Genomic DNA, 20022 nt, shown 5'->3' on the forward strand with positions numbered 1-20022 from the left:
CTATCTATTTCATCTAATACTATAGAGTTTGAATCAATTCCGAGTTCAGAATAAGCATCGGTGTTTGGATTTTTTTTAAATCGTCCATCACCAATGAACTCTCTTTGAAATATCGAGTAAATAATTCACTCCGTAGAGATTGTGAACAAAAACAAATAAAATTTCACTATAATTATGATGATTCCTTTAACTTGTTGGTGAGTAAATTTCAATCTTTTAAAAGTGAAATTTATTTTTTATGTGTGTAAAACCCTGTCCTTTCCTCCTAAATCCTTCATAATGGTAAAACATTCGTATTTTCACTCCAAATCCAATACAAATTAAGTGACCTTTGATGTCACTGCCAAAGGGTAAAAAACGATTTAAAAAATAACTTTTTTAACTATAGAGAGCACCTAAGATATGCATGACCAAACGACACACATTTCTCACTAAAGACTTACAGGTAAAATGTTCTGTCTCCTTTCTTATATTTTTAGTTTTGTAGGGTCACATGAGGTGTTCTGATTTAATGATGATTTTTTTTCATTGCATGCTAGAAGTCATTAATGTTCGGGAACATCGCCAAACAGTGACCATATCATTGGATGTTTGCTGGTCATCATTTTTTGTTCCTTTATTCATATTTCTGTTGTATTTTCGTATATGGACGCATGTGGTGTTATGATATAATGAGCTGAACACAAGTCATTAATCTTCGAAAACCTCGCAAATTAATGACATTGCCATTGGATGCAACTCTTCCTGGTTTTGTAGTCCTTTATTTTTTTTTTTTCGTAGAAACACATGTAGTGTCCTGATTTAATGCTGCTTTTATCCCCCCCCCCCCCCGGGGGGGGACTACCATTTACGAGTGGATACCATACATGAACATCGGGTTTCGAAAAGTACCCTAAATAAGCATTTTCGATGCTCTGAAAATGCACCCCTCATTAAGTATTGGCGTGTGAACCCCCCCCCCCCCCTCCTCCCGTACTAATCAAGTACAACGATATTTTGTTATGTCACGGACGTCGTCTTCAAGTTTACCTTTACTTTCATTGGGTTTGGTACGACCCCACGCTTAAATCGGACCCTAAATACGTAGTGTTGGGGCAAAAGTACACCCTTTATTAAGTATTTTCGTCTTTTTATTCCCTCGCAAATTGGGCCGTTAATACGCAGTTTTCATAGCGAAATATATTACACTTTTTTCATTATCTTAGTGTTTTTGTCACCCTTAATACGTTACGTACGTAACGTGCCCTATCTTGAAAAGAAAAGGAGATCCATTTCACGTCTTCTTTTTTTTGGTCACGCATGGTGTCCACTACTCATTGGAAGTGCCCTTGCCAAGGCTTTCACCTTGCTGATTGATGCTACGAGTCATTAATGTTCGGGAACAGCGCGAAATAGTGACTGTACCCATGGCAACGGTTCTGGGATAGCGGAAAGCCTGAATGTCAGCATACACATGAACACCTCCTTAAACACTGGATGCTTACTTGCGTATATGAAGGGGTTGACAGCACTGTTCGCCACGAACATGACACCTGCGTACCAAGTGAATACGCCAAGGTTAGTAAGCGCCAGCACGAATCCATAGGGTATGATACAGAAAAAGAAGAAGCACACTATGTAGAAGAGATTCTTGGTGATATCAATTTCTCTTTTGGTAACTTTGATCCTTGGCCGATCCCCACGGGTTCCTGTTTCCATAGCGGACGCGTCATTGTTGTTGGTATTGTTTAAGCTATTGGCTGCCACTGTGACTTGGTTGATCTTCACTGACTGACCGCCTCGGTTGGCATCGACATGGTTTTTCATGACAGATACGTGCAGCCGAATGAAAATGTATATTGTGACGTAAGACGTGGTTATGATTGTGGTAGCGATGAAAATTGTGATGGCAGCCAGGATTTCGTAGATGTGCGCATGCGCGTCCGATGTGTCCCATACGCACAATTTGAAGTAAGAATCGTATCCGAGCCTCCCAAACCCCACCAGCTGAGGAACAACGAATGCAAGGAAAGGGTACAGCCAGGATATCATTACGTAGATCAAGTTCCGCTTTTTGGAGAATAACGTGGTGTACGTTCTCTTTGAGCGGGTGATGAGAGTGAAACGGTTTGTAGCAATGAGAGCAAGCGTGACGACTCCACATGTCAAGGACATCATGGCTGATCCACCGACCATTGCGCAAAGTCCACCCGCCAATGGCCATCCACGCTCGCTGAGAATCGCAACAGCTTGGAAAGGCAACCCGAGGCACGTGAGGAAATCGGATAAGCTAAGGCTGACGACAAAAACGTTGGTCGGAGTCTGAAGCCGTCGAGACATGGCGACGGCGATGAAAACGAGGCTATTTCCGGTTAACCCGACGCCGCCGATAAGGCAGAAGAGGCAAGCAACGAAGGTCCTCTGAGCTTTGTGTATGATGACAGGCTCTGTTACTGATGATGGTTCTGTCGAGTTTACCGTGGGGAACCAGGTTACGAGATCAGTGGTAGCCATGGTGGATGCAGGCACCAATCATTCTGAAATCAAGTACAAATAATATATATATTTAAAATTATGAACATCTTGTAAATGAACATAGAATCTATTTACATGGGATATGTCAACTCTGTCAACTCTAGGTGAATGGTAATAATAAAGAGATTATAAAAATATCCTCCTCTAGATTTCGAGTTCGAACACAAGTTATATTTCTGTTAAGACTCATTCTCCCATACATCATCGCCAAATATAATGTACGCAAACTGAACGTCAAGTACTATATTCCCTCCAATAATGATCCGGATTCTGAAGGTGGTATCCCAATAGGCCTGCAGCTAGTCCGTGACGTCTCTGAGACATCAAAAAATTTAAAATCTCAGAGGAGTAACTCGCAATCAAAAATCGAACATTTTCGATTATTCAAAAGACTTTTGGGAGACCGTTTCCAGTCTCCCGCGATCTATCTGCGTCGTCTCCGAGACATCTCCATCAGTTGCAGTCTCTGCGAAATATAAACCTCTTATAGTGACGTCACAGAGACAGGCGGGAGAACAGAGAGACGGTTGAGACCTACTTAAAAGCCCTATCTCACCAAAGGAGAGGTCTTTGCAAACAAGCAGAGACTACAGATTTGGAGACGTCTCCAAGATTAAAATTTCTTCGATCTTGCCAAGAAAACGCCTTTGCGACGTCTCTAAGTAGACCAGGTGACAAGCACTTTGCCCGACAGTCGCGGAGTTGTTGCTAGAAAGTATCTAAGAAGTCGCTGCATCTAAGAAAACTCTTTGAGACGTCGCTGCGATTTTAGGAGACGTTTGCAGCAACATCCCCTCGACTCTTCGACAAAGTGCTTATCACCTTGTCGGGGGACGTCTCTAAGTCGTAGAGACGTCTTCTTGAATACACCGAAGAAAATTTTATTTTGGCGACGTCTTTGCAATTTAAGTCTCTAAAAATCGCAAAGAGAATATAGAGCCTTAGAGGTAAGCTATGAAGAAAGAAAATATTTGTCAAATCTTAAGTTTCCAAGCTGGTGGACAGTGGACGAGGCAGTCGTGTTCGTACATCATCACAAATGTTCTGGTTTCTTTTCAGGTGCTTTATTCCAAATATTCCCTCTCATACCTCGCGTGGCATTCGTCGTGGTTGCACAGACATTGTGGGACTATTTCAAGAAGCAAATATTATTTTTTACGACTTTTTTATGAGCCAATCGGATGCAAGAATCCTAGCAGATTTGAGCAGTTGTCAGTGACAGCCACTATCAGTTTCATGAAATGCTCCCACATGTGATGTTTGCATGTCGACAGGTGGGTGGGTAGGCATGTAGAATCAGTAGAACGTCCAACTTGTAGAAAATATGGATGTATGGACCTGTATATACACATATGTATTTTTCATTCCATTTAATTCAGGTTACTCATTCTAATTGGGCATTTCATCAGTGACTAAATCTCCTTTTACTCGGCGGTAGATTGGATCGGATTGATTATACATGGTGATATCTCCTCAAGACAGGTCACTTAACCTCTGAATCAATCACACTTACTACTGTGGCAAATAAAATTTGAATCCGTTCCGCTAATAAACAAGATGGCAGAAAAGAAACATCAGTTGGCTGAGGTCAAAATGAAAGTCAAGTCTCAGGAAAAGTTGATAAGACAGGCACGTACACTGCAAAAACTCCGGTGTTGATTTACCAACAGTCCGGAATCTTTATGTCCACATCAGAGAAGTATTGAAACAACACCAGTTTAGAATCAAACCGATGCTGTTTTAAAACTAATTGGTGTTGTATAAACACCTATCTGGTGTTAGACCAATACCAAAACGGTGTTGTTTAACATTTCTCTGGTGTGGAAATATATAGATAGATATCAACACCGGAGTTTTTGCAGTGTAATGAATAAATAATCTCTATAAACATAGGACCGTCAATCTTCATGTTGATATATATATATATAAACGATCTTTTGCAATAAATGTTAAACATTTTATAATCAATATTTTCAAATATAAATTCTTAAATGTCAGTTTTTCTTATGTTTTGATTCAAGTAAATGCCTCATTTATGCCGTGTGATAAAAAAAACTTGACACCTCACGAATCACTAATTTGAGGGAAAAAATATGCCATGAACACAAAATTATTATATATGGTCCGAAGGAATATCTTCTCCCAAATAATTTGATACCATATTTATGTGGTACGTGTTATGCTTGGATGACCAAGAGGTATTCTTTGCACACGTTGCAGCGATGTAAATTTTGATTAGCGCCAAATTATGGCATGACTTCAATGAATGAACCCAGATGTCAATGATGTCAGAGGCGTCGATCATGGGGGGCAGGGGGGGGCGATCGATCCACCAATCAAAATATTGGGGGAGGGGGAATGTCATTTTGCCCCCAATTATTCTGCATGTGCACAAATGAAATAAGATTGTATAAATCAGCAAGCAAGATCGAGATACAGAACTCGTCCTTTATTTAAAATCGTGCTCAAAATGTCCGCTTTCCAGATTGGAATAGAAAAATTTCAGCTCGCGCTTCACGCTCGCATCAATTTTGTAGCAAAATCCCATACTTTTCATGATTAAAATAGGTGAATAGAATGTCCCGTTTTCAGATCTAAACCTCAAAAGAACCCCCGCTTCGCTTTGCAATAATCTTTTGTTGAATATATTTCTTGTTCTTTATTACAAATGTCCATTAAACTGCCATTTTTCAGATCGAAATATCAAAAGTTGTGCTTTAAGATACCCATTTTAATCATTAGTACCGAAAATGCTTAGATATCAAGCTTTCAGGTCAGAATATAAAGAAATTTCAGCTCGCTCTCGGCACTCGCATTATCTGTGTAGTGAGATATGTATCTTCCTCATGAGAGACTGCAATTAAAAAGTCCTAAACAGGTACCTTTTTCCCCTTTTTTTAGGTCAATATACTAAAAATATTCAGCTCGCTTTTCGCTCTCGCATTATTTTGTTAGTGAGATATTTATCTCACATGAGTCATTTAAACAGGTATATATATATATATATATATATATATATGTGTGTGTGTGTGTGTGTGTGTGTGTGTGTGTATGTGTGTGCGTGTGGGTGTATATACATATAGCCCTATGTGTGGGGGTGAGTTTGTTTTGTGTGATCGAGCGCCTTTTGAACTTGCCTCAAGATTTTGCCCCCCCCCCCTCTGAAAAATGGATCGACGCCCCTGAATGATGTTATAATCCTACAAGTGTTGCATTAAAATCCATTTCAACACACCTTTTTAGCAATTGACATTTCAATCGTTTAATAAACACATTTTAATATCAATTCTGAAGTTAATTTCATCGAAAATGGAATAGCAAATATGCTTGCAACTCGTGTAGAATTTTGAACTCATTGGCATCTGGATTCATTCATTGCAGTTCTTGCCTTACTTTGGCGCAAGTCTGAATTTACATCACTGCAATAAATATCTATCGATTATCCAGGTGTGAAGACTTACAACATAATTATATGTGGTATTATATGGGAGAATTAAAGACACTCTTTCCAAACATATATAATGGCTATGCATTATGACATACTTTTCCTCAAACAGGGGATTTGTGAGGTGTCAAGTTTTTTTTACCCACTCTGTAGAAGTTGACATGATAAAGTGATCTTTTGGCATGCTTTTCATGACTAATCCTTGACATTTAGTCCCATCAGTTATCACTGATTTTGCAATGAATAATCACAATGCGTCACCATGGTCACTGCATTTCAATGTTGCACTACTCGAGGCAGTGGAATACGCAGTCGGGGCACAACGTATACATGGTATATATTATGTGGGAAAATCTCTCAAAAAGTCGCGAGCTAGCAAGGTGAGCCATCGAAAATGTTAATGTTTTGAAAACGAAAGTTTAACCATGAGATAGATTCTGACATAATACAATACCAGTCATAATTCTTTGACTACCTAGCTGTTTCAACCAGATAACAATAGATTCGGTAGACCGAATCTGTTGTTCTCTGGTTGAAACAGGTAGTCAAAGAATTGTGACTGGTTGTGTATTCAACAAATAATTTCATTTTTTCACATTTTCTGCTCAACAAATGTCAAATCTTCCTGTTCCGCAGGTTTCTGCGACCTGTGACATTAAGAAGAGGAGAATGGATGTCAAACATGTTGATGGTCGATGATGAGGCTGAGAAAAGGGGGAGAAAGAGAGAGTTATTATAAGATAAAAATGTGCACAAATTTATGAAAATTTCCTGCATTATGCCATTCAATGGACACGAAATGAGTGTCTGCAGAAATAATTACATTGCTGGAATCAACAGTACCACTCATAAATTGGAAACTGAGCTGATGCTTTTGTCTAAAGTGTATCCGATGTCGATAGAGTTGATTGCAAAGAAGTTCATTTTGCTCTGATGGGTAATTATTGGATGCGTCTCATGCAAACAGAGTTCGTTTTCAGAAGATGAAATTTGACAGATTTTCCACTGCAAACAAAACATATCGATCAAGTTTTACATGAATGAGATCGTTTGTAGAATGAGAAATGGAACAAGAAGAAGAAGAGAGAGAGAGCCATTCCTTCTGATGTGAAAATTTAGAAAAAGATTCAAGGGCTGTCATTTATATATAAATTTTAAGTATATCGGTCTTTTTATTGTTACTGTTAAAGGAATAGAAGTTTGAGTTTAGTTGAAAAAAATATCCTTTCAATTCCCGTACAGCACAATAATTTTTAGTTTGTACTTAAATGATTATCCCGGGATTTTAGAGACCTAACCAATTCCGGAAGTATATCATACACGCCTGAAGGATGCGATGTGGCATAACCGCATAGCCCACTACTTAATAATAATGGGCCTAAGACAGTTCCTTGAGGTATACCTTATACCATTAAAAGAATTTCAGATTCAGTCTAAATGTCACAATAGGTGTTCGCTTGAAGAGTTATCTTAAAAAAAAATCTAAAGGAATGACTAAAGGAATGACAACAGAAACAATATTGATTATATGCTCATTCATGGGTGTAAGATTAAAATTAAGACAGATGACTTCGTTGTTAGACGATCATTTTGTGGCAAGTGGAAGAGAAATATAAAGAGAATATATCAGAATGAAGGGCGTAACTATATATGCAAGCCGCAGCCAATTTCCCAAGTATGACCATCAAAATACTTGTACATTTTATATTGTTTCATATTGAATTATATATGATAGTCATAGAAATCGTAATATTTATTACATTCATTTAATTTCAGGGACGTCGGGGAAGAACAGACTATCCATAGTCAGTCTGAAACGGGTTATCCCTATACGACATAATTATGATCTCTATAGTTTGTATTACATTCATCATCATACCTAGATATTGTCATTTGATCATGCAACGCATAAACCAAACCATAAAATTTAATTCTTCTTTTAAATCTTCTTCTTTTTTTATTCAATTTTCAGTCAGACGTTCTCAGATGGTTATCAATGTTTCGGGTGACTATTCCTTATACAATATATATATGTGTGTGTGTGTATATATATATATGTATATATATATGTATATATATATATATATATATGAGTTAGAAGGTATTAATCAGAATTCACTACATATTGTATATTGCTATCTTTTCAGACAAACGAAAAATGCGATCTGTCGCCGCTAGCAACCCATCCCTCCCATTGTCCCCTGCTTAGATTACAGTGGATGAATTGAGGTCGAAAATCAGTGGCACCATTACTGTTAGAATGTACTCTACTTTGTTTTTTTTAATCCTGAATTCGAGCGCCAAACTTTTAGTCCAAAGTCCGGGTCCAAAGAAAAACTGAATGTAAAATTATCTCATTCATTGAACAGTCTACATGGCCAGAATCAGGCAAATGGAGTTGAAAAAATAATTGTGTGAGAAAATGGAAAAATGAATTATCAGGATTGAACGTTAATAGTGGAATCAACAAAATATTCCTGGCTGACTTTAATTAAGAAACTGCTCTACCAGCGGGCCCTTCACACAAAGGTCGACTTACCCGGGGTATTAAATGCGTCATTTGACGTCATTTTAATCCATGGACTAAAGTTAGCACCGGGGTATAACTCAGCCGTGGGTTAAATTTAACCCCGGGTGATAAAGTTAGTCCGTTGATTAGTCCACCGTTTGTGAATAGCGCGGTGGACTAACTTTATACCCGTATTCTGAACTCATGTTTTAATTTGAAGTTGTGGTTTAACTATGGAAAGCCACTTGGGGTAAAAATCCCTAACAGTACACACTCAATTTTATTAACTCATATGACACCCAAATTGTTCATAATTGTCGGGAAATGATAACTGAAGTATTTTCTTCATTATGAAAGCAAAAGGAAACAAATTAATAAACATAAGAAATATACGATATAAAAATAATCTTTTATTTATTATCACAGAGTTAGACCATGGTCTAAGTTAAACCTGACTTCAGAATACGGGCCATGCGGTGTATCCTCGGAACAGTTCCAACAAGCTCAATTGGCAAGCCATTTCACCTATAAAGATAAATGAAAGTAGTTGCAGTTAACACTGATTTCAATATTTAGAAAGTGTACACCTTTGTGAAGTCTAAGCCGAAATATGATCATCAACACAGATTGAAGGCACATGTGGGACAGCGTATTATCAGTAAGTGGGAAAAAGATAAATTGCTCGAATGTCATGCTTAGTTTACATTTTGTTTATTTCTCATCAATACACAATTCCTGCCGAATCCTTAGTTGCACATGATTTAATTCATACATAGGCCCTACAGACACTTGGATGGCCACTTTGTTTGATTTCTGTTCTCGTTCTTAAATCGCTAACGCAACTCTTTAATCTGATTCAAATTAGTCATGTAACAGTGATATTATCACTGTTACATGACTAATTCGAATTTGTGATATCACTGTGTGAGAAAGTGTGACAACAAGCATTGGAATTGGTAAAATAGGCTAAAAAAGTAAAACTGGCTGCCATATTCTGCTTCCTCCTATCCGTCTTTACTCACATTTTTCATTTATACTTCTTCAAAGTAAAATTATACTTTTCTCAGCTCCGTTCCGAGACAGAATTAGTTGCGTCAATCAATAAAATCAAAACATGCGTATAATGAGTGTGACGAGGACAATAATTACGTATTATCAAGTATTATTCGAAACACTGCCAGTCCGAATAATTAAATAAATTGATGCTCACTGATGTACTTTCTATTGTGTAATCAACACGTTTTGACCTCGCTCCTGACATGCAAGTGGTAAAGAACATGTTAGGTGACGTGCACAGTAAAAACGCTGTTTAAAATTTTATACAACGCTGTTTAGTATATGATCCTTACAGTATTTGTTTAACCGTTTTACAATCATGTTTAATTAATTGAAAATTAGATATTGGAAATTAAACTTTGTTCCTTAAGATTCAAACACTTGTTTAAACTGTTTAAACAGTTACTGTAAGGTTCATATAGTAAACAGCGTTGTATGATTTTTTTTTACTGTGTGTGTGGGGGGATGTGTGTGAGGGTGTGTGTGCACCCCAAGTGGAGTTTCCTACACTCTGAAAAATGAAGTGCTAATTCAGCTCTTAAAGAGCGTGTATAGTGACTGCACTTCGGAGTGCTGATTTTTCTCGTTCAAATTTGAACTAGACAAATCAGCACTCCGAAGTGCAGTCACTATACACGCTCTTTAAGAGCTGAATTAGCACTTCATTTTTTAGAGTGTACTTTCATAGACTGATAATGTGTAGAGAAAAAGATTATGTAGATAATTTGTGTCGAGAAAAAGATTATGTAGATAATTTGTGTCGAGAAAAAGATTATGTAGATAATTTGTGTCGAGAAAAAGATTATGTAGATAATTTGTGTCGAGAAAAAGATTATGTAGATAATTTGTGTCGAGAAAAAGATTATGTAGATAATTTGCTTAACGGCGACTTAAACAAGGAGTGGTTCAAGTTATTATCATAAGAAGGGCGCATGCAGATCTACGTATATAAGTAGAATTATATTCTTAGGTATATCACGAAGGAGTATTCACACGCAAAGGCTCAAGTATATTCATTTCACATTCTTAAAGGGTAAGTTCACCCATCAAAAAGACGATTTGAATAAAAAGAACAAAAATACCAAGCATAACATTGAAAATTTCATCAAAATCTGATGTAAAATTTGAAAGGTCGACATTCTGTAGATTCGCTTAATATAACAAAACTTTTATATGCACATCCTAATCGGTATGCAAATAGGGGGACTGATGACATCATGTACTCACTATTTCGATATTTTGTAATTTATTATATGAAATATTACATTTTCTCCCCATTGTCATGTGAAACATAGAATTTCACCTCCTGAACATGTGGAATTACCATTGTTTTCATATTTCATGGTTCAATCAAGAGCGGGTTTCTTATTGCCGATTCTGCAAAAATTGAAATATTGTATAATTTAAACAATGAAAAACAAAAAGTCAAACTAAGTGGTGATAAATAAAATCTCTCTTTATATCTTATATCCGATTGTGATAAAATTTAAAAAGGTATGATTATGATTGTGGATTTTTCTTCATTGATTCAAAACAGTATTTCACTGAGGTGGATTTGAAAGCCGAAGCAACAACAACACAAAAAGATACATGTATGTCACCCCAGAAGCACTTCAAACTTCTTGGAACTGGTCTGAACGAAGACCAAGACCATAAGTCATGATCTCTTCACCTCTAGAATATCTTATAGGTACAGGCTGCATGGTATCTGTTTTAATCTAAAGGCCGATTATAGAACTTAGTATTTGAGTCTACATGTATATGCCTGCGTCACAGGACCTTGTAAAAGCAAGATGTCCTCTCTTTGTAATAGCGCTAATACTCCACTGTTGTCTGGCCCCGGGGGGGGGGGGGGCACTTACTTTGACGAGTGGATACCATGCGCGACCAAAAAAACACGTTAGGGCACGTTACGTACGTAACGTGATAAGGGTGTCAAAAACACAAAAATAACGAAAAAAGGGTATCTATTTCACTAGGAAAATTACGTGTTTAGGGTCGAATTTGCGGGGATGATAAAACAAAATTAAAATGTTTTATAAAGGATGTCCTTTTTGCCCAAACACTTCGTGTTTAGAGTTCGATTTGCGTGAGGTGTAGAAAGTGGGGTCGTATTAAACCAAATAAGGTAAGCCGACGACCGAAGGACCCGTAACAATAAAATATTCCTGTACTTGTTTAGGAGTTCATTTCAGGGAATATTTGCTAAGAGTATCGTTTTGTTTCCAATACTTGTTAAGGGTAGGGTTTCACACGCCAATACTTGTTAAGGGGTGCATTTTCTGAATATGGAAATTACGTGTTTAGGGTACTTTTCGAGACCCTATGGTCGCGCATGGTATCCACTAGTGAATGGAAGTGCCCCCCCCCCCCCCGGGTGTCTGGCACACCGGCACGGAACTTGTAGGTCGTTGTCTCTGAAGTGGAAGAGTTCCTTTCACTGAGGTGGATTTGAAAGCCGAAGCAACAACAACACAAAAAGATACATGTATGTCACCCCAGAAGCACTTCAAACTTCTTGGAACTGGTCTGAACGAAGACCAAGACCATAAGTCATGATCTCTTCACCTCTAGAATATCTTATAGGTACAGGCTGCATGGTATCTGTTTTAATCTAAAGGCCGATTATAGAACTTAGTATTTAAGTCTACATGTATATGCCTGCGTCACAGGACCTTGTAAAAAGCACGGTCCTCTTTTGTAATAGCGCTAATACTCTCTGGAACAAGTCCCTCTGCACGGAAGTGCAGGTCGTTGTCTCTGAAGTGGAAGAGTTCTTGAAGAAGAGTGCAAAGTCATGGTCCAAATGATGATAATGACGATAATAGCTCGACAGTTATTAGCTATGGGTTCCACTGAAACGCACCCATGTCGTTAGCCAAATACTCATTCAGATATATATATATATATATATATATTTCCGTTGGGGGGGGCGGGGGCAGTTTAGAGACAATATTACTATTTTTGCTATTTCAAGATAGTTTTCGGGGTGACTGGTCACCTATAACAATATCTTGGTCAGAAATGACTCTTGTCATTTTGAAAAGAAATGTATTCATTTTGAAAAGGTTCATCGTTAAATCTATGTAGATTTTATTTAAAATGTATCAATGTCAGTATCATATTATAATGATTATGAGGCCCAATTTCGGAAAGTATTGAAACTATTTTTAACTATGATTACCATCGTTTTAGTCACATGGGTACACCATGACTATATAGGCCTATTTACTCTTAGAAAAAAAGGTCCTTCCTTATTAGAACCTTTCTTTCACCCTTATTTGGAACCCGTAGTTTTTAAAACATCTGTGGGAGCCCATAGAGCTAGGGGTTTTTAGTGGGATACAAGTTTTATTCAATATCAAACACACTATCAAAATAACGAGCTCATGATGGCGAACATAGATAGAGTTTACGAAACTAATGAGATAATATATCCTCAGGCTAGATATGGAATTGCAGATTTGACAAGCACTTTCTTTGCTGGTATGCTCAGTGTTAGATCTATAGGTAGGGGCACATCTGACCTGTGCCTCCTCCCCCCCCCCTTTTGAGAGCCATAACAAAATATATGCTGGGGGAATTAGGGAATATGTCTTGCATACGCATGCAGGGGAGAACCTTTTTTCTGCTTGTCAATTGTTTCCTGACATAAATCACCATTGCGTGGGAGTAAAGACCTTTTTTCTGTACAAAAATGCTCCCTCGCCCTTGGAAAATCCTGGATTCACCCCCGGGGTTGTTACTTCGTTTTTCAATCAATTACGTAAAAGCAAGATATTGAACTGAACCAGGATGAGAAATGACCGATTTGAAAGGTTAATCAAAATTTAATCGTAAGAGGTATATATTAACACTGTATAGTCTTTTATTGCAGCTTTTATTACTTATTTTAAAAGATAATAGCATCGGCAGAATAACGAGTTTCACAATTTTCACCCCCAATTGGGTGTTAATAACCTGTATAGCATATACTAATGTTGTTTTATTACTTACTCATTAAAAGCAGGCATTAAAAAAAACAGGAGTTCAGTTAAGCGCACGCCCTGGTTTCACCGCGGGGTCATAACGAAAGTCTGGTGTGGGATATAAAAGGCCCTTAAAATAGAAATCACCAATAGAATATACCCAACTAATTAATACTGCTTTCCTTACAATGAGCAGTATAGTAATAGTAGAAGTAGTAGTAGTAGTAGTAGTAGTAGTAGTAGTAGTAGTAGTAGTAGTAGTAGTAGTAGTAGTAGTCACTCAGAAACAAAGGTTCAAAATTGAACCCCGGAAGGTTGATGCAAAATCAGCACCCTATGGGTTCAAAAATTGAACCCTGCGGTTGGGGTTCATTTTTGTACCCTGCGGGTTCAAAACTGCACCCACAGATTTTAAATTGAACCCCTAGGGATGCAGTTTTGAACCCGCAGGGTGCAAAAAATAAACCCAACCGCAGGGTTCAATTTTTGAACCCCAAATCAGGGGTTCAATTTTTGAACCCATATATGGTGCTGATTTTGCATCAACCTTTCGGGGTTCAATTTTGAACCTTTATTTCTGAGTGTATAGTAGTAGTAGTAGTAGTAGTAATAGTAGTATTAGTAGTAGTGGTAGCAGCAGCAGCAGTAGCATCATCTGCAGTAGTTGTAGTAGTAGTAGTAATAATAGTAGTAGTATAGTAGTAGTAGTAGCAGTAGTAGTAGGAGTAGTAGTAGAAGTACAAGTAGCAGCAGTCGTAGTAGCAGAAGTAGCATCATCTGCAGTAGTAGACGGCAGCAATATCATTATTATCACAAATTCACCATCACCGTCATTATTTACATTATGGCTATCATTGTTATTACATTATTTTTTTACTATCATCATAATTTATGTATTATTTCATGCTGAATTTCTACATTACTGACAAAGCAGCAGTTTTAACAATAGCGTCATAATCGAAGCTTTAAAAGGTGGCTCATAAATTGTGACTTATAAATATTATAAGAGGTGTCATGGTGTAGTGGTTCAGTCACGTGACTTTCAAACCAATGTTCTAGAGTTCAATTCCCACCCTGCGCTAATTAATTTCATTTGGCAGGGCACTTATCCACGTTTACCTCTCTCCACCCCGGTGTTAAATGGGTACCTGGTAGGATGTGGACGTCAGTATATTTAGATTGGCATGTGTGCACCGATAAATAAGCGGTTGCTTGGCCAGGATACTCCCCAGGGAGTGGAGATGTTGCATTTTATATGTGGAAATACAGTTGTGAATTCTGCAACCGGGGTAATGATAAGTACAATGTAAAGCGTTTTTGGAAACACAACGTATGGAGCGTTGTATAAAATAATGTAATCTTGCAATCCGTATGAAAACGTTATGTATCCGTGTACTCTTTGCATACGTACTCTTTACGCTCTACAGCTTATCCATCGAGCATCCGTCCACTGTTATTTCATTGTTCATCCATTTTGTCCATTGTCTGGAACGGATGAGAACGGATAGAGCCATCCCGAAATTTTGCATGTCCGCTGTATCCGTTATGAGTAAGTTTTGTGTCCGTCGGCCAGTGGGACCAGGCCTTCAGAATTTTTTTTTGTATAATACCGCGGAAACGGCAGGTGTTTTTTGACACATGAAGTATTCCAGTCAAAGACATATAACATCGACCAAGAAATACACACCTGTTTTTGGACATATTGAATACAGGATCAAGTGTTTCTGGTATAAAATCCACAGTGATATTAAATATAGAAGGTAACACGGAAGGAAGGAGGAGAAGAATGAATTCAAGGTGGATGAGAGACTATGAAATCGATATGCCAAAGAAAAAAAAGGGAAAGAGAAAAGAAAAAGAGTAAGGTGTTATGTTTTTTCTTAATACTCTTTCAAAAAATCAGAATTAATTTTCATTTTAAAAAGTTGTTGTGCCCCTCCATTTTGGGGATTTATCTATTTTTGTTTATTTGTTTATTTTTGTCTCATTACGCCGCTTGTTGAGAAGTAACCTTAAAGTCAGAGAGAGAGAGAGAGAGAGAGAGACTGGCAAGCTATAAAATGGCAACAGTTACAAGCTAATGGATTATCAAACATTAGAAGTCCCTACATTTAATGATGAATACTGAAGGGGTATTTGACATTATCATAAAAAACGTCAATATCTAATCTTTTAAAAAATTGTTAAGTTAAAAATATTTCGACAAATTGCGAAAATGCAAAGGCCAGTAAAGCTGAATCGTTTTACTCTGATGCATGCCTGTTGTCTCATAAATGTTTTGTTTTTTCTTCAAATGTAATCTTACGGATGGCCATAATCTATTTTTTTCTTTTTAATGATTTTCTTTTTCTTTCAATAATAGGAAATATAAATATCTGTTTACCAAAATGGAAATCGAATCCCTCTTCAATTATAACACATCTGACAATCATTCGTGTTCATATTGCACGTAAGGCTTGCTCATTCAGTAAGTCGGTAAACGCTCTACAGAAAACACAGCAATATAATGTGTCATAATTAAATGAAGTGTTTCGGAATATTCACGCAAACGTCTCTCCCACCATTTTTTTTGTTTTTTTTTTTTTTTTTTTGCTTTCTGACACTGGCGGAAATCTCTCCCATAAAGTATGGTGACCAAGGTCTGAAAAATTTGACAAGCAAAAAAAGGGTTTTCACCAAAATTGAAAGTTCATCTTGTCCAATATACGTTTTATTTAGATTTTGAATGATATTTCTTTCTATCATAAAAGGTCAAAAATAGTAGGGGGACATTTGATATTGTGTCCCCTACCTTGTTGGGGGTGGGGGACGTGTCCCATGTCTCCCCTGGGATTTTCGCTTATGCTTTTTGAAATACCTATTCCATTTTCTTCGGTGATCTCAAATCATAATCCGAATTCAATAAAATGTATAATAATATAGAAAACGTATAAAGTTTCAATACAGATAAAGCTCGGGAAAGGCTAAACCCCTGCATCTGAATAATACACAGATTTTTGTCGTTTATCATCATCATCATCATATTCATCATCATATTCATCACATCATTTATACACGGTGTTGCATTTACTTTCATGATTTTCACTGGATTTTTTTTGTATCTAAAATAACAAATGCGTTTTCTCTGAATATCAGCGAATTCTGAAATCTTTAATTCCGTGGTTTTCCCCGCCCTGTTTTCCACATATCAAAAAACGTAACTAAACAAACACGCATGCATGCCTTCATTAACAGCAATTGTAATGCTTATAGTGATTTGATTGCTGGTTGTTTCATTCTCTTTGGATATTACGTAACAGTATAATCGTGTAACACTCCATCTTCACTTCTCCATAGGGTTTGAATCCTCCCGTATTGATGCATTATTGGATGACTTCAATTTTCTGAACTCCTTCACCACCCCTCCCGACGGACTACGTCTTTAATGAAATGGAGGGGAAAATCTGTAAGACAGTGGTTCAATTTTTTTTCAGTATTTAGTGGCTACTACAGAATCTTTGTAATAAGTGAGAAAAAGAAAGGTCAGAGAAAGAGAAGTGTAACGTTTAAAAATCGAAACCTCCCCAAATCTAATTTCACAAAATTACAAAAGAACAGTCTTTATAATCATAGGCCTCACATATAAAACGCCCGGTGATACGAGCGAGGTGTTCGTTTTCTTCGGGGTGGCAGCCCAGAGGGCGAATACAACCCTATAATTTTTCAAGTTTTGACCCCACACACAAAAAAGGGGGGAGAAAAAAGGAAGCAAAAAATGAGAAAATAGGGAGAAAGGTGAAGAGAAGGGAAAAAGTGTATTAAAACGACAGGTTTAGGCAAAGTAACTCTACATGATGATTAAAATATCCGAACCTTGCATACAATTCCATCGAGAAAGTTATGACACCACTTTTGGTCGTCTTTCCCACCTAACCCACCTCGAAAAAAGTATTCTGGTGCATCAAAGTGTCTTCCTTTACAAGGGGGCGTCCGTGGACTAGTGGCGAATCCTGGTATGGGCACATGCGTCCCCCCTCCCATTTGAGAGGCACAAAATATGTTTTAGGGGAATATCTAATGCATACGAAGTGAGGACCCTTTTTTTTCTTTGCTTGTCAAATTTTTCCTGTACAAAAATATCCCCCTTGAGCAAAATCTTGCATTCGTCTCTGCCATGGACTTAAAGTATATTTCTGCTATTATCGTTTATCGTGCTGGAGCGTTGTGAGCTGCCTGCTTCTGACTGTCATCTTTGAAACAGTGGGTCAAGGGTTCGAATCCAGCCACAGCGTAAAAACCCCTCCGCAAGAAATAGTTCCAACTTTTGCTGCACGCATGCGAGGTGAATGGAAAATGAGTGAACATGCCTTTAAAGTAAATTATTTCCCAAAATAAATGATTAAGAATAAATTATCAGAATAAAATACGGTTTTACGATTTATCTCTACTTACCAATTAACAGAGAATCTCAATGGTTTCATATCCATTACTTTCTTCTCACTTGTCAGGAGTAACATCATAAAGTAGTTTCACATCTAAAGTAGACGAAAAATGTTATCCACTCACGCTTGGCGAACTCTGAACGGGATGTGACAGCAATTACTGTAGTACTACTCACGTCGGCGCATAGAATATCACCGAAGCTCTAAGGTTAATTGCAGCTAGCTGACTTCAAATCTCCTTCTTTTCAATAGCGCTGCAGGCGTCAAAAGCGCGGGAAAGAAACTCCAGAAGCTGGATCAGTCAATGTACGGATGTTTCATCTTACCCCACCTTCAATATATCAGGATTGTGTGGGCTGAATGTGCGATTGTTCTCTCCTTTGAGCGTTTGCTTCGTTTGACAAACATGGATATCTGAAGCCCTAATTGTATCATCCCGAAAAAAAAATCGGCACGTGACAAGCAATCATCTAGTTTAGTTTTTTAATCTAGTGATTTATAAGTGAAAGTGGGGATGCGATCCTATTTCATGTGAAGGCCGTGTTACAACCGATAATGGCGCAATTGCGACATTATGAGTTGGATGATTTGGCATAATCTCACTGTCAACTCATAATGTCGTAGTTCAAATTACTAACGCATAACGTCGCAAATCTTAACGCAAAATGTCGCATCGGTATCTTATTCAGGAATAGAGTTGCAGATATTGATATAAGATTTTTTGTTCTCAGTAATTTGTTCAAGCTCTGTCATCTGAACGTTTTTGAAAGTGTGTTTGAAGGGACAGGCGCAAATGCAGGGGGGGGGGGGTTAGTATTGAATTCATTATGATGAAGATTGGTCACTTTTTAAAAATGTAATATTTTATCGTTGTTTATGACATTTTAAGAAAGGAATTATATTTCGTATTGTAACTCGGAATGTACCGTACGAATAATAATTTTAAAAAGCGATAGGTCCTATACCGATTTACCCTGGGGGAGAGGGGAGCATATAATGGTAACATGGTGGTACGTAGCGGAATGGGGCAGAATAAATCACCCCCCCCCCCCCGGGAAAAAGTGCAAACCATCTCTACGACGTTATACTACGACGTTATGCGTTTCGTAGAAAAACTACGACATTATGCGTTGACTGTGACATTATGAGTTGAACGCTCTTGGCATAATGTTACAATCTGCGACATTATGCGTTGCTGCGACATTATCGGTATAAAAACAGGTCGTCAATAATGCATTTGTTATTGACTTGTATAGTAATTTGTCTGACAAATCAATCTGGAAAAATTGACAAAACCATGCAGTTCTAATCATGATTCTCCCAGCTCTGGCTCTCAAGTGTCCCCACCCACCATCTCTCAAGGTCGCCCCTCCCTCCTTTTCATTCCCCCCCCCTCTATCTCTCACTCATCCTCTCTTTCTATTACCTACCCTCCCCCCCCTCTCTCTCTTTCTCCCTCTTGCCTTCATCTCAGACATTATCCCACATAAAATGCAAAAAAATCGATCATTCGAGACACAGCGCAGCTATTCTTACCCATTCTACTTAAATATTAATGGGTAAAAAGAGACATTGGAAAGACCAAGTAAATCGCATCATATATTTTGATCATACGAAATTATGATATCATGACTTTGTGTAAAAAAAAAACCTCTTGATAATTATTACGAGGTTATGTTCTCATAATACGTGCAAAGTGTCATTAATAGTCACTTGCCTATTAATTGCTCAGTGGGGAATCACTGTCAAGCCATATTATCAAGAGATATAGGTAACCTGTTGGGGTAGTTATTAATACTTATTTACGCTGCATCCAGCAAAGATAGCAAATAATTGGTCTGTCTGCAAAGAAAATCAACCGTTATTGGAAACAAGAGATATGAGTATAGAGCGAATGCACTTTGATTAAAAATTAATAATAATAATTAGGGTATTTTATACAGCGCTTATTACGATATTTAGACATTGCATGCGACTCTGAAATCGGTTTACATATCAGTTATCCAGTGCCTATATTTTGACTTAAAGATATTATTTTCATTCTTTACCCAATTTCGAAAAAGATCTTGCGATTGACATAGGCCTATAATGCGCAATTTCGCCCCGTGA

General features: G+C 37.6%; 1 protein-coding gene across 1 annotated transcript; it reads right to left on the reverse strand.

Annotated features, from left to right (window-relative positions):
• Window positions 1-1063: 1063 nt before the first annotated feature.
• On the reverse strand, window positions 1064-18135 carry LOC121414901 (melanopsin-A-like). Its single transcript, XM_041607948.1, has 2 exons — window positions 17924-18135; window positions 1064-2516 (listed from the first exon to the last, which is right to left on the reverse strand). The coding sequence occupies exon 2, from the start codon at window positions 2491-2493 to the stop codon at window positions 1369-1371; it is 1125 nt and encodes a 374-aa protein (XP_041463882.1). The 5' UTR covers window positions 2494-2516; window positions 17924-18135; the 3' UTR covers window positions 1064-1368.
• Window positions 18136-20022: the final 1887 nt, after the last annotated feature.

The sequence above is a fragment of the Lytechinus variegatus genome, chromosome 5 (assembly GCF_018143015.1).
Source record: "Lytechinus variegatus isolate NC3 chromosome 5, Lvar_3.0, whole genome shotgun sequence".
NCBI lineage: Eukaryota > Metazoa > Echinodermata > Echinoidea > Temnopleuroida > Toxopneustidae > Lytechinus > Lytechinus variegatus.

Bases quoted from the DNA above. Each gene is read 5' to 3' on its own strand.
- LOC121414901 (XM_041607948.1), bottom strand. From the start codon at position 2,493: ATGGCTACCACTGATCTCGTAACCTGGTTCCCCACGGTAAACTCGACA.